The sequence below is a fragment of the Hypanus sabinus genome, chromosome 5 (genome assembly GCF_030144855.1).
Source record: "Hypanus sabinus isolate sHypSab1 chromosome 5, sHypSab1.hap1, whole genome shotgun sequence".
Taxonomy (NCBI): domain Eukaryota; kingdom Metazoa; phylum Chordata; class Chondrichthyes; order Myliobatiformes; family Dasyatidae; genus Hypanus; species Hypanus sabinus.
In genome coordinates this window covers 61,808,295-61,821,700 of record NC_082710.1, presented here as the reverse complement: position 1 = coordinate 61,821,700, position 13,406 = coordinate 61,808,295, and the positions used below count along the sequence as shown (strand labels likewise).

Genomic DNA, 13,406 nt, shown 5'->3' with positions numbered 1-13,406 from the left:
TGATTCTGAGTACACACAACTTGCCTCCTAAATTACTCTTATAGCAGTAGATATCTATACACCTCTAATTTTCACCTTTTGAACATTTTCATAATTAATTAATATTAATGAATTCACGATTAATGAATATTGTGTATTTAATATTTGAGTAATCTTGTACAGACACTGGTTGATTAAACATTTTTGATGCACTGAGAGATCATTTAGTTTGTGGCATTTTACAAAAAAGCTTTCAAAAATGGCTCCCAATGGATGTACAATTACATTTAAAAGAGCAGTTGAAATTGCTGTATAAATGTAATCAGCTGACAGAGGTGCAACTGAGTTGCAGTCAGGAATGAAAGTGAGCATGATCAAAATTGCAATGTCTAAATAGTATTCAGCCTGACCTAATAAATTGTTATATCATTATGGCAGGGGCTCACATACACCAGATCAATGCATATTTAAAAGTGAAACTGACAGAAAATGCAACAAAGTAGGACACATAATTAGAATATGTCAGGCAGACATAAACAAATGGACTACACAGGGAAGAGAAAAAGAGAAAAAGTCAAATTACAGTTTCAAGGGGAGCATTGCTCTGTAAACTGTTGATGAAAAATCTGAATGATGAAGGTGATAGTACTATGTAACGTTAAAATATACAGTGTGAAAGTTAACAATAGACAAGCAATAGGGCTTCCACCAGAAACGAAAAGCAAATTAATTAAAATGGAATTGGACACTGGCTAGGGCCAGGGGTCAGCAACCTTTACCACTGAAAGAGCCACTTGGACCCGTTTCCCACAGAAAAGAAAACACTGGGAGCCGCAAAACCCGCTTGACATTTAAAATGAAATAACACTGCATACAACGTTTTGTTTTGCCTTTATGCTATGTATAAACAAACTATAATGTGTTGCATTTATGAAATTGATGAACTCCTGCAGAGAAAATGAAATTACATTTCTGCATGCAACAAAAACATTTTGAACTCCGAAAAAAAGACGTTGGGTTGAAGGTTACTTTTAAGTAAAATACTCAACGTCTATTTGAGTCCTTCTTGTATTTATGAAAAACGCCAAACTTAAATTTGCCGCCAGCAGCAAACCAAAAATAACGTCAGCCAGTTGTCAACCTGAAAAATAAAAGGACTATTTCACTGAACAATGAAAACATATGAATATATGTAAAATAATAGGCAATTAAAATATTTATCATACTTGTTCAGGTTGACTCACACCTGACAATGCAGTCGTATTTAGTAGGGATGGATCGATGCTTAGGGGAGTGACCGGAAAGGATAATGTGTTTTTTTCCTCTCTGAACTCACAGAAGCGTTTCCCAAACGATGTTTGCATTGCGATGATTGCAGAATGTAAATACTCCGAATTTATCATGTCGTGACCTTGTTTGAACTCTCTCAAATTGGGGAAGTGAGACAATGTGCCTTTCTGTAAATCTCTGGCAAGCAACGTCAACTTGCGCTCGAATGCCAAAACATCCTCCAACATGTGCAGGGCTGTACGTCCTTACCCCGTTGAAGAGCTGTGTTCAGCGTGTTCAGGTGCGCTGTCATGTCTACCATGAAGTGTAGCTTTTCCAGCCACTCTGGCTGTTCCAGCTCAGGAAAGTTGAGCCCTTTGCTGCCCAGGAAAGTTTTCACTTCTTCCAGACACGCGACAAAGCGTTTCAGCACCTCCCCTTTGGACAGCCACCGGACTTTGTTGTGCAGCAGGAGATCAGAATATGCGCTTTCCAGCTCGTCCAGTAACAAACGGAATTGACGGTGATTTAAACTTTTTGCCATTATTTTATTGACAATCTGAATGACAACATCCATTACTTCTGTGCATTCCGGAGGAAATGTTTGAGCGCACAGTGCTTCTTGGTGCAAGATGCAGTGAAAAGTCAGCAGCTTTCTGTCCAGCGACTTCTGCAGTAAAGCCACAAATCCCTTGTGCGTTCCCGTCATATTCGGTGCCCCATCAGTAGCTACTGACACCAGATGGGTGGTCTTTATTCCTTTGGCTCTTAAACAATTCAAGACAGCCTCACAGATGTCCTCCCCCCGTGTTTGGTCTTTTAGAGGTATCAACTCAATCAGTTCTTCCTGTGGCCCGGCAGAGTTTACATACCGGCAGAACAACGCTATTTGTTCAATATCACCTTTGTCTTTAGACTCGTCACAGGCAATCGAGTAGGCCACAGCTGAATTGATGTCTTTAATTTGCTGTCTTGTGATGTCTTCTGCCATTTTTATGGTTCTGTCTTTGACAGTCTTTGCAGAGAGGGGCATATCCCTGATTTTCTGCACAATTTCACTCTTGTTTTTAAAGTCCGTGAATAGATGTTCTGAAATCTTAATGAAAGATTCTTTTATATATTCACCATCTGTAAACTGCTTCCAGTGCCTGACTATTTCCTGAGCGGCAATATAACTAGCGTATGTCGTTGATTTTCCAGACTTCATCCATTTCTGGAAATGATTTTTGCTCAGATCAACCTTCCGCATCAGTTCCGAAACGGCTTTTTTTCTCTCATCTCCATCCGGATATTTTTGAGCAAAGGCTGCATGTTTATTCTGGAAATGCCTTGCGACATTTGACTTTTTGTTGTTTGCTAGTTTCTCATTGCATATTAAGCATACCGGTAAACCAGTCTCGTCAACAGTGAAAGCAAATGAATCTGTCCACGTATCATTAAACGTTCTGTTTTCTTCAGTCACTTTTCTTTTTTTAGAATTCTCCATAGTTGGCTTACCTTGGATCGAAAAATTAAAGAAATCGCGCACTGGCGGGTGTCAGGTATTGGCAGTGGTGACGTATATTAATAGCGATAAAAACACGTTGTAGCGGTGTGCTCACGCAGTCAGTAAACTCCAGTCGAATAACTTTATTCGAACTAAACAGCCTTGCTTTTAAGCCTCCCTCAACCTGGCCCCCATGGGCGCAGATGCTGCAAAAGACACGTACTCACAAACCCCCGTAGGCTATCTCCCTTAGCCGGAATGCTGGCTAATTGTGAGCCGTTTCGGATGTGCCAGGAAATGTGTCGCCACACTTAGATTGTACAAGATCACCATAATCTTCAAATTTAGAATTACATTTCAAAAGCTAACAAACTAACATAAAATACATTTTAATTAAATACTGACCAATTATTTCCCAAAGCCACAGGGAGCCGCAGCAAAGAGGTGAAAGAGCCACAAATGGCTCGGGAGCCGCAGGTTGCCGACCCCCGGGCTAGGCTGTTATAGTCATTCCACAAAATATGTTTGAGAGTCATTTCAAAGATACTAAACTGAATCCTGGAGATACCCAACTAAAAACTTATACTAAAGAAAAGATAACTTCTGTGGGAATGACATTCATAACAGCAGCCATATTAGGCTTGTATGTGGTATAAACAGGAGGACTACAGATTGGCTGAAACAACTAGAACTTGATTAGAGATCCATCAACTATTTGCATGCCTCATCTCCTACAATAAAGTCAATTGAAAGCAAATTAAGGTACTTGATGAAGCCACAACTGTCTCCATGCTGAACACCAAGAACTGCTGCCCAGTAGAGGACAAACAGATGTTGGTGCCAACCTCTGTGCCTCTGGTTAGAAAACATACTAGAACACGGAAGGACCATGCTGTGCAAAGGAATCATGAAAGTGTTAAAAATCAGCAGTCAGACGACAAAAGTTTTTGGAGGCAAATTATTTGAGAAAAATTCTGATCAGTTAATCGGGAAGTTGCCTGCAAAATGTGGCTTGGTTTTAAGCTGGAAGAGAGTTCAAGGAGCTTCAGGAAATTTGCAGGAATTTGGCTTTTGTGAGTATAAAGAAGCAGAATCTAGTCTGTGTGCATTACAGTTTTTGCAAGAACTTGAAGTGTGAGACAAAAAGCTGCTCATAAAAGTAGAAGCAAAAACCAAAACACAGCTGAATGAATGGAAGCCAAAAAGAAAGGAGTCAATAGTGATAAAAAAACAGAGGATTCATCAGATCGTAAAGGGAATCATAAAAAGACTTAAGGAAACTACATGGGCCTTTCCTAGATCAAGATACACAATCTAGAAGAAAAAGGAAGAAGAAAGGTGTCCAGAGCTGTCAGAACCACTTCCTGCAATCAGTCAACTCCTACAACCACCATGGAGGAGATCCTTTCACAACAATAAGTCTCACCTGCCTAGCAGAGTGATTGCCCTGGTTAGGAAAGACATTATCCCACAGGGGTAAGAAACCCTTCACAGAAATTAATATATAGGGCTGACTGTGACAATTTACAGTTTACTATGCTGTGGATATCTGTATATGGTAATTATATAGCATGCTGTGTATATAGTTAAGACACATTCTCTATTGAGTTGGAGTTTATAGCTAAGCAGGGAGGAGTGTTGTGTATTTATTATTTCAATAATATTTGAGTAATCTTATGTGTATATATAGCATTCTTGTTCATTTAATTTATGAGTTATATGTATAAATAAGCGAATTATATACATCATGCTACCACGTGATATGTGTGAGCTTCACTTAAAGTAAAGAATGAAGTTAGACTTGCATCTCTCCACTCTCTTGTTTTCCTTTGAATTAGTTTAATGTCAAAATGTAACAATATCCTCCATTCTTCTCTCCCAATTTCACTGGTTCCATTGTCTCTGCTCTGATGACCACACCTTCCACTAATGTCTTCTTGCAATTCCCTCTCCACCACTTGACAGAGTTCTTAACCATACCTGTTCCATTTTCTGTGCCTCTACTCTCACCCTCCCCTCATTGTCCCTGTATTTGCTTCCACTGCTACTACATTTAGTAGATCATGCTCTCCAGTTTCTGCCACCTTCAATGTAAAGCCCCCACCAGACACATGTTCCTCTCCTCTTTTAGCATTCTGGTGGGACTATTCACTCCATGACTCCCTCGTCAATTCTTACAGCATTTGCCCATGCAAATTTGAGAGATGCTACACTAGCATTTGAACATTTTCTTCCCACCATGCAGAGACTCAGCACTACTTCCAGTTGAAGCAGTAAGTCAATCTTCATCCGGATCAGTGTATTGCAGTCAGTGCTCACACTGTGGCCCCTCTACATTGTCACTGATAGGGTTGGCCATTTTGCACAACATCTCCATTCATTTTACAGGGATGACTGAGTCTTTCCCATTCCAACTCTGGCAGCTGCTTTTGGCCTCTCAGCTTTCTAAGGAAGTAAAGGTAAAGTTAAAGACTGGTACCTCATCTTCTATAATGGTACATTACAACCCTTGGGACGCAATCTTAAACTCAACAATTTCAGATTTCCAGCTTTTCCAGTTTGCATCAAAATTGACCTATTCTGACAAAAGGCCATTGACTTGTAACTTTAAGTCAGCAATCTCTGTGGCTCAGCATTCAAGTTCCCGTCTAATTACTTTGTAAATATTGACGTTCAAACAGTGTAATTCACATTTCAGCCTTCAATGTAAAAGTTCCTCCTCATACGCCCTCTCAACTTATTAGCCTTCTGATTGTAGACACCACTGCTTCACTCCATTTAGAATATCAAGGCTTTGCAGAGAATACAAATTGAGTTAACTAGTATGCTGTCTCAGTTAAAGGGAAGGTGCTTCAAGGAGAGGTTCGATAAACTTGAGATGCTTTCTCTGGAGCAGTGGAGGCCAATAACAGGCATGATAAACATTTATGAAATTATGAGAACCTGAGTAGAGTAGACAGCTAAGTAACACACAAACAAAATGCTGCAGCAACTCAGCAGGTCAGGCAGCATCTATGGAAAAGAGTAAACAGTTGATGTTTCAGGCTGAGACCCTTCAACGGACTGGAGAAAAAAGATGAGGTAGGGTTAGAGGGTGGAGGGAGGGGAGGGCAAAACACAAGGTGATAGGTGAAACCAGGAAGGGTGAAGTGAAGAGCTGGGAAGTTGGTGAAAGGGAAACAGAGCTGTGGAAGGGGGAATCTAATAAGAGAGCCCAGAAGGCCATGAAAGAAAAAAAGAAAAAGGGGGAGGAGTACCAGAGGGAGACTATGGGCAGGCAAGGAAATATGGTGAGAGAGGAACAAGAGGATGGGGAATGGGGGTGGGGGGCTTTAGTGGAAGTTCAAGAAATCAATGTTCATGCCATTGGGTTGGAGGCTACCCAGACAGAATACAAAGTGTTGCTTCTCCAACCTGAGAGCGGCCTCATTGCGACAGCAGAGGAGGCCATGGATGGACATGATGGAATGGGAATGGGAAGTATATCAGTGAGACCCAACGTAGAGTGGGAGACTGTTTCACCAAGCACTTCTTGCCAGGAAAAATGGGATCTCCCTTTTGCCACCCAATTCCCATTCCCATATGATCATACATGGGCTCTTCTACTGCTGTGATGAAGCCACACTCAGGTTGGAGGAGCAACATTATATTTCATCTGGGTAGCCTCCAATCCAATGTTTCTTTACAACTCTAATGCTCTACCCCAGGCAAATTCCATCTGCAATTGCTTTTAGCATCCCATCAGCTGATCAATACCTAAACCTCCTCACCGTCATTATTTTTTTACTATCTGCAAACTTATCAATCTTTTCTCCTACATTCATATGCAAGTATATACGTAGCAAACAATGTCATATCACTGATCACTAATAAACAGTAAGTCACTTGCTACTTTCACTAATTTTACCTCTTATATTCATATGCAGTAACAGTTTGTTACTGTATGTAACAAACAATAAGAATCACATCACTAATCCTTGTGGTACATCACTGAGAACAATGTAAAAATTAATTGAAAGTCAAACAGAGCAGGAAGGTAATTTGTGTACAATTGATTTTACCTTAAGCTAATCGCACACATATGATGTGCACATGTACAAACTCCAACTCGATATAGAATGCATCTCAACTTATAGACAGTAATGTGCAAAAGTCTGAGGTACATGTAAAAAATTCTGTAATGTTGCTGTAGGAGTTGACTCTGGGACTGCAGGAAATGGCTCCGACAGCTCTGGACACCTCTCTTCTCTAACAATTAACTCTGCTCTCCTCAACTGATCGATGTGCTGTCTCCAGATGATATCAGATATAATCTCCACCGGGGAGGAGAGTGGTCCAGTTCTGTCCTTAACCTTTCTAAGTAGTGACTTTTGCTCACCTCTGCAGTCCCTCACCAGGACCGTTTGTCCTGGAGTGGAACATTGAGCCTCCTTGTTTGAGGAGCCCTCAATTTCTCTCAGCTGTTTGTTCTGCATTCTCCTTCTGAGATTGGGTTTGAGGAGATCCAAGTGTGAACACAAGGGACAACCCAGGAACAGTATAGCTGATGGGTTGCTGGCTGTGGAGTGTGCTTTATTGCAATACACGAGGAAATTGGCAAGCTTCTGCTTCAGTGTAGTGAGTTCTCTGACCTTGCTTACATAGAGTTCTTTAGACTCCAGACAAAACTTTCCACTTTGGCATTTATAGCAGTGTGGTACGGTGCAGATGTAATATGTCTTATTCCATCCATTTTCAGGAATGACTGAAACTGTTCTGCCACAAACTGTGGTCCATTGTCACTGACTAAGTGTTCTGGAACACCAATCCTTGAGAAGAGGGTTTTCAACACATCAACCATGAGTGAGGCTGTCGCGAAGGCTATTGGGAACACTTCTGGCCACTTTGTAGCTACATCCACTACTATAAAGAAATTTGTCCCCATGAATGGTCCAGCAAAATCCACATGAATCCTCTACCTGGGCAATGAAGGCCATTCCCAGTGATGGAGAGGCACAGCTTTTGGGATCTTCTGGATGTGCTGGCAACCCAAATAGTGCATGGCAAGCTGCCGTTGTATCCCAGGCCACCAAAGTTTCTAGCCTATGCTTTCATGTTAGCCATGCCTATGTGATCCACATGTAGCTCCTCCAACACTTTCACTCTCAGCTTGGATGGTATAACAACTCTCAACCCCCACATAAGGTAACCTCCGCCAAAGGCAAGTTCACCTAAGTGCTGGTAAAAAAGGGGAAAATTGGAATTTCTGGGGCAATTTCCAATCATTTTAAGTTACCGTGTAGACCTGAGACAGTGTGGGAACTTTTCTGTTTTCCCTTTGGATTAATTCTGCCTTAATAAGGATACTTGCAATTTGCTTTAAGTAGAATATGTCAAAAGGAGTGTCTTCTTTTGTAAATTTTTCAGTTATTTCCTCTTCTAAGTGGGGGAAAAAAGGACAATCAATCAGCATTTTCAATATTAGTAGTTCTCTTGAATTCGATCTTGTAATTGTGTCCTCAAAGAATACAGCCCATTTCTGCATTTGTACTGCTGCTGTTAGTGTAACACCCTCCTGTGGATTGAAAATGGACACCAGTGGTTGATGATCAATAATGAGGGTGAACTTTCTCCCATAGAAGTACTAGTTGAAAGGTTTTACACCTCAAACCAGATTCAAAGCCTCTCTTTCAATCTGTGCATAATTTTTTTCTTCAGCGATGTGAAGGAATGTGATGCAAAGGCTATGGGGCATTCAATTACATCACTCGTAATGTGTGACATAACTACATCTACAGTGTACAATAAGGCAAGCTTCATTTGACGATGTGGATCATAATGTGCGAGTACAGTGTCTGATACCACCATTTCCTTTACCTTTTTGAAAGCCATCTCACAGAGTTTTGTCCATTGCCATTTCTTCGCGATCTGTAGTAACAAATTCAAGGGGTGAAGCCGAGTCGCCAGGTTTGGCAGGAACCTGTAATGGTAATTGACAAATCCTAAAAAAAGACCACAATTGTGACATGTTCTTTGGCCTTGGGGCATCCACTACTGCTTGAATCCTCTCAGCACACATGTGTAATCTTAGGTGTCAATGGTGTGACTGCAGTAAGTGATATTTGTTTTAATGAATTCACACTTGTCATGTTGTGCTCTAAGCCCATAATCTTCTAATCTTATTAACAGGCTTGAGAGTTTGGAGATGTTCCTCATCGTCTTTACTGGTAACAGTATCATTCAGGTAACACTGAGTGCCTGGGCAGCCTTGTAGCACTCAGTCTACAGCTTTCTGCCAGAGTGGACTCTTCTTCAATCTCCATCAGCTAAGTCCACTTTGTAAAGTGTTTCCCACCAGAAAGATTGGTAAAGATATCTTCAATCCTGAGCAGAGGGTATTGATCTACTTTCAGAACTGGATTGGTGGTGACCCTTAAAATCACCACAGATCGTGACAGACCCCTTCTTAATGGCTACTGGGCATTGCCTATGGGCTCCAATCAACCATGAAAATAATTCTTTCAACTTCCATGCAATCTAGCATGGAAAAGTAAAGTAATCAAAGTCGTTTTTTTTATTATTGAAGTGCATATATGTTACCACTTACAACCATGGGATTTATTTCCCTGTGGGCATACTCAGGAAATCTATAGAATAGGAGCTATAACAGCATCAATGAAAGATGAGCCAGAGTGCAGAAGGCAACAAACTGTGCAAATGTAATATAAATAATAGTAATAAATAACAAAACATGAAACAGCAAGATAAAGAGTCCTTAAAATGAGATAATTGGATGGACTTTGTTAAACTTGGGTGTGACATCATCCAGTACCTTTCTGAATTCACTTGCAGTTGACTCTGTTGCAGGTGATGTGGCATGCAATTGGTGAATGGATCTCCAATCAAGTTGTGGTTGTCTCAGCCATTCTCAACCCCAAAATGCTGGCCCTCCTGCTTTTACCACATACATATCTAATTTGTCTTGCCAGTTGTTGTATTTCACTGTCACAAATGTCATTCCCACTAGGTTATCTTTTCTGCAGTACGAGTTCTTAGTTGCTTATTTGCAGGCTTCAGTTCAGTATCTTTGAAATGCCATTCACTCATTTTGTAGAATGACTGAAACAGCTGACCAATTAATTTGCCATTCTCTTCTGGCGTAAGTCATATTGCTGGTCTATTATTAGTTTTCACATTGCAATTCTCAAGGCTACTCAGTCTTGTGTCACTCTCATCATTATTAATTTTTTTATCTACTGCATACAGACTAGTGTTCTTGTTGAAACTGCAATTTCACTTTTTATCCTTTTCTCTTCCCTGTTTTTTTTTGTCTGTCAACATGCTCTTTGTACGTGATCTACTCTGTTTCATTTTCTATGGGTTTCACTTTTAAGCCTGCATTAGTCTGGCATATGTAAGCCTCTGCCACAATGGGAACACAATTTGTTCGGCCAGACGAACAAATTTTGTTCATGCTCACTTTCATTTCTGACTGCAGCTGAATTGCGTCTGTCTGCTGTTTCCATTGATACAGCTATTTCAACTGCACTTAAATTGAGCAGCATTTGGGGGCTGTTTTTCCAAATCGTAGGATTCCACAAACAGCTGGGGGGAACTGAGGTTCTCACTTTTAACTGTTGTTCATTCTTTGGGGCACTTCTGTTTTCATGGATTTTTGCGAAGAAAAAGCATTTCAGGATGTACATTGTATACATTTCTCTGACGTTAAACTTGACCTTTGAACCTTAAAATGTTCCTGCACTACTTTCATGACATTTGCAAAGCTAATTTCTGCTAGCTTGGTTGGAGCAGTCAAACTTCTAAGCAAACTGTATGCCTAAAATCCAATGCATTCAGCTAAGTTGGTATTTGCTTTTCATTGGCTATTTCATTTGCTTTAAAATACGACTCAATTCACTGTGTACAAAATCCAGCTATCTTCTGTGCAATCAAACCAGTCAATCTTTCTAATGTAGCCAGCCATTTCTGCTCTTATTTTTATTTAGGATTATCATTTGATATTCACTGTTTATGAACCAATGAACTTGGCCATTTTCTGCCTTTTCTTAAACCCAACCACACCTGTCCCTTTGAAAGAACGCTTACTTTTTGCTTGGCCATTTCTCGCTGTGCTTTTTTAAAAAACTCAAGCACCTCACTGTGCTTCAACAGGTAGGTAGTTGTCTTGGATTCATTAGAAACTTCACCATTGTCACTTATGTTTGTAATTCCAAAACATAAAAACTAACTGAAAGTAAAACACGGAGCTGGGAGATAACTCATGCAAGTTTGTTTCTACTTTAGGCGATGCACGCACGTATGATGAGGCGGTATAATGTCATATGCCAATTTCATACTTACATAGATAATCTGCAAAGTATTATGTAAACAAAGAATGCTTAATCAAACAATAATATTTGCAATATTACTCAAAAATTACCGAAATATTGCTACACAACACCCTTCAGTCATTTTGCTACCTATTGTTACCTCACCAAATGTGGATCTCATTTGGCAAAAAGACTTGGGTCCTACAGACCAATTTCCAGTGTGGGAGCTTGTCAAAGAATTTCAACTGCACTGCCCACTCTGTTACCTCTTCAAAAAATTCAATTGAATTAGTCAGACAGAACCACACTGACCATCATTGATTAATCCCTGCCTTTCCAAGTATAGGCCATCCTGTCCCATAGGATACTTGCTGAATTTCCCTGATAGTGACATTACACTAACAAGCTTATTTCTACTGTCCTCCTTGAATAAAGGTAATACATTTGCAGTCTCCAGTTTTCCAGCAATGCGCAGTAAGAATTTATTTTTATTTATTTGAAGGCTCAGCGCAGAATAGACCCTCCCAGCCCTTTGAGCTACACTGACTGGCAATGCTTTTTAATCCTAGCCTAATCATGGGCCAATTTACAATGACCAACTAACCTACTAACTGGTAGGTCTTTGGATTGTGGGAGGAAAATGGAAGCACCAGGAGGAAACCCTCATGTACATGGGAAAGAACATACCATCTTACTGAGGATGGCGGAATTGAACTCTGAATTCAGGCACCCTGAGCTATAATAGTGTTGCACTAACAGCTATGCTACCGTGGTGCCTCCGAGAGATTTAAAGATTTCTTTCAGTCCCTCAGCAATCTATTCTTTTGCCTTTCAATGCAGTTTTGGAGATTGATCCATCAGTTAAAGCATATACAGTAATAGCTCTTCGTTTCTGGTGTTCTGGAATTTCACATTCTACCCAAATCCTCCCAACAAGTTCACCAACTTTAATATCCTTCTCCTTAGTAAATACAGATTAGAATAATGTCATTGATGCTTCTGGCTACATGCAAAGATAACCCCTTTTGTCCCTAATGGTCTTTATTCTTTCCCCAGTTGTACACTTGCTTTATGTGCACATAAAATGTTTTGAGATTTTCCTTAACCTTATCTTCCAATGGTATATCCCAATTATTTTTCAGTTATATTGAAAGACTATTGAATTGAAATGCAAATCTTCTTTCTCCCCAGATGCTATCTGGCTTGTTGAGTACTTTCAAATTTTTATGTTCCCATTTCAGATTACCAGCATATGCATTTGTTTGCTAAATTTAATTCTGCCACCATTTGTGATTATAGCTTTATTTGCCTTTAAAACCTTTTATCCAATATCCTGAATGTGAAAAGCCAAAGTCAAATCAATTATGCTGTCCACTCCATCATCTGAAAATACATGTAAGGCAGTCCACAAAATAAAGATAGTAATTTTTAAAAAATAGAGTAAAATATCTGAGCAACACACCCAAGCTGCTGGAGGAACTCAGCAGGCTACACAGGATCTAAGGAAAACGGTAAACAGTTGATGTTTTGGGCCGAAACCCTTCATTAGGACTGAATGGTCTTGACCTGAAACATCAACTGTTAACCCTTTTCCTTTGATGCTGCCTGGCCTGCTGAGTTCCTCCAGCATTTTGGGTGTGTTGCTCGGATTTCCAGCATTTGTCGATTTTTTTCATCCAAGTACAGAAAAACTGAGGTTAAAATTATAATCACAAATTTAATTCAAGGAATAAATATTTTATGTTTGGCTTTCTTTCCTTGTGGAATATATTATGCTTGTAGATTCTAATATAGTTGATAATGATTGGCAAAAATTTTTATGGTTAATTAATAATTCAATAAAATGGTTATGAGATTTTCACATAAACATTGTTTGAATTAAATTCTGATACAGAATTTGCCTAAGACAGTGGGCTGGATAAAACATGAAAGCTTTCTAAGATAGTACAGCTCTTTGGTGAAGTCACACATGGAGCATCATGTGAAGTTTTGATAACTTTATCCGAGGATACCATGAAGGTTTTCTAGCAAACCACATATTTAGGATTCAGTCTATTTCTTTTACTCCTTTATATTCCAAATATGATTCTGCTACTATTGGAAACTGTGATTTACATTTTGATGGTGTGTTCTCAGGCTGATTGAGCGATCTGGTCCTTTGCTGTCTCTGAACGAGTTCGGCGAGGTTTCAAGCAGAGTGCACGGCCTGGAGACAGGGTGCAGGCCAATGACTGGCCCCAGCTCTCACCAATCTTGTGGATTAAACCGTTGAGCCAGATTGAAATCAACAAGGACGAGAGAGGAAAGAGAGTGGGTGCTCAGCACCACCTGCTGTATTTGACAGTCTCCCTCTCGCTCCCTGC

The 13,406-nt window shown here is 40.0% G+C and overlaps 2 protein-coding genes across 2 annotated transcripts in view; both read right to left on the bottom strand.

Moving 5' to 3' along the window:
* The window catches only part of slc24a2 (solute carrier family 24 member 2), a 252,818-nt gene that overhangs the window by 129,136 nt on the left and 110,276 nt on the right, over positions 1–13,406 (bottom strand). The gene's annotated exons all lie outside the window — the stretch shown is intronic.
* LOC132394182 (general transcription factor II-I repeat domain-containing protein 2-like) lies at positions 1,042–2,894 on the bottom strand. The gene is made up of 2 exons (XM_059970017.1): positions 1,519–2,894; positions 1,042–1,120 (listed from the first exon to the last, which is right to left on the bottom strand). The coding sequence occupies exons 1-2, from the start codon at positions 2,732–2,734 to the stop codon at positions 1,116–1,118; spliced, it is 1,221 nt and encodes a 406-aa protein (XP_059826000.1). The 5' UTR covers positions 2,735–2,894; the 3' UTR covers positions 1,042–1,115.

Bases quoted from the DNA above. Each gene is read 5' to 3' on its own strand.
- LOC132394182 (XM_059970017.1), bottom strand. From the start codon at position 2,734: ATGGAGAATTCTAAAAAAAGAAAAGTGACTGAAGAAAACAGAACGTTT.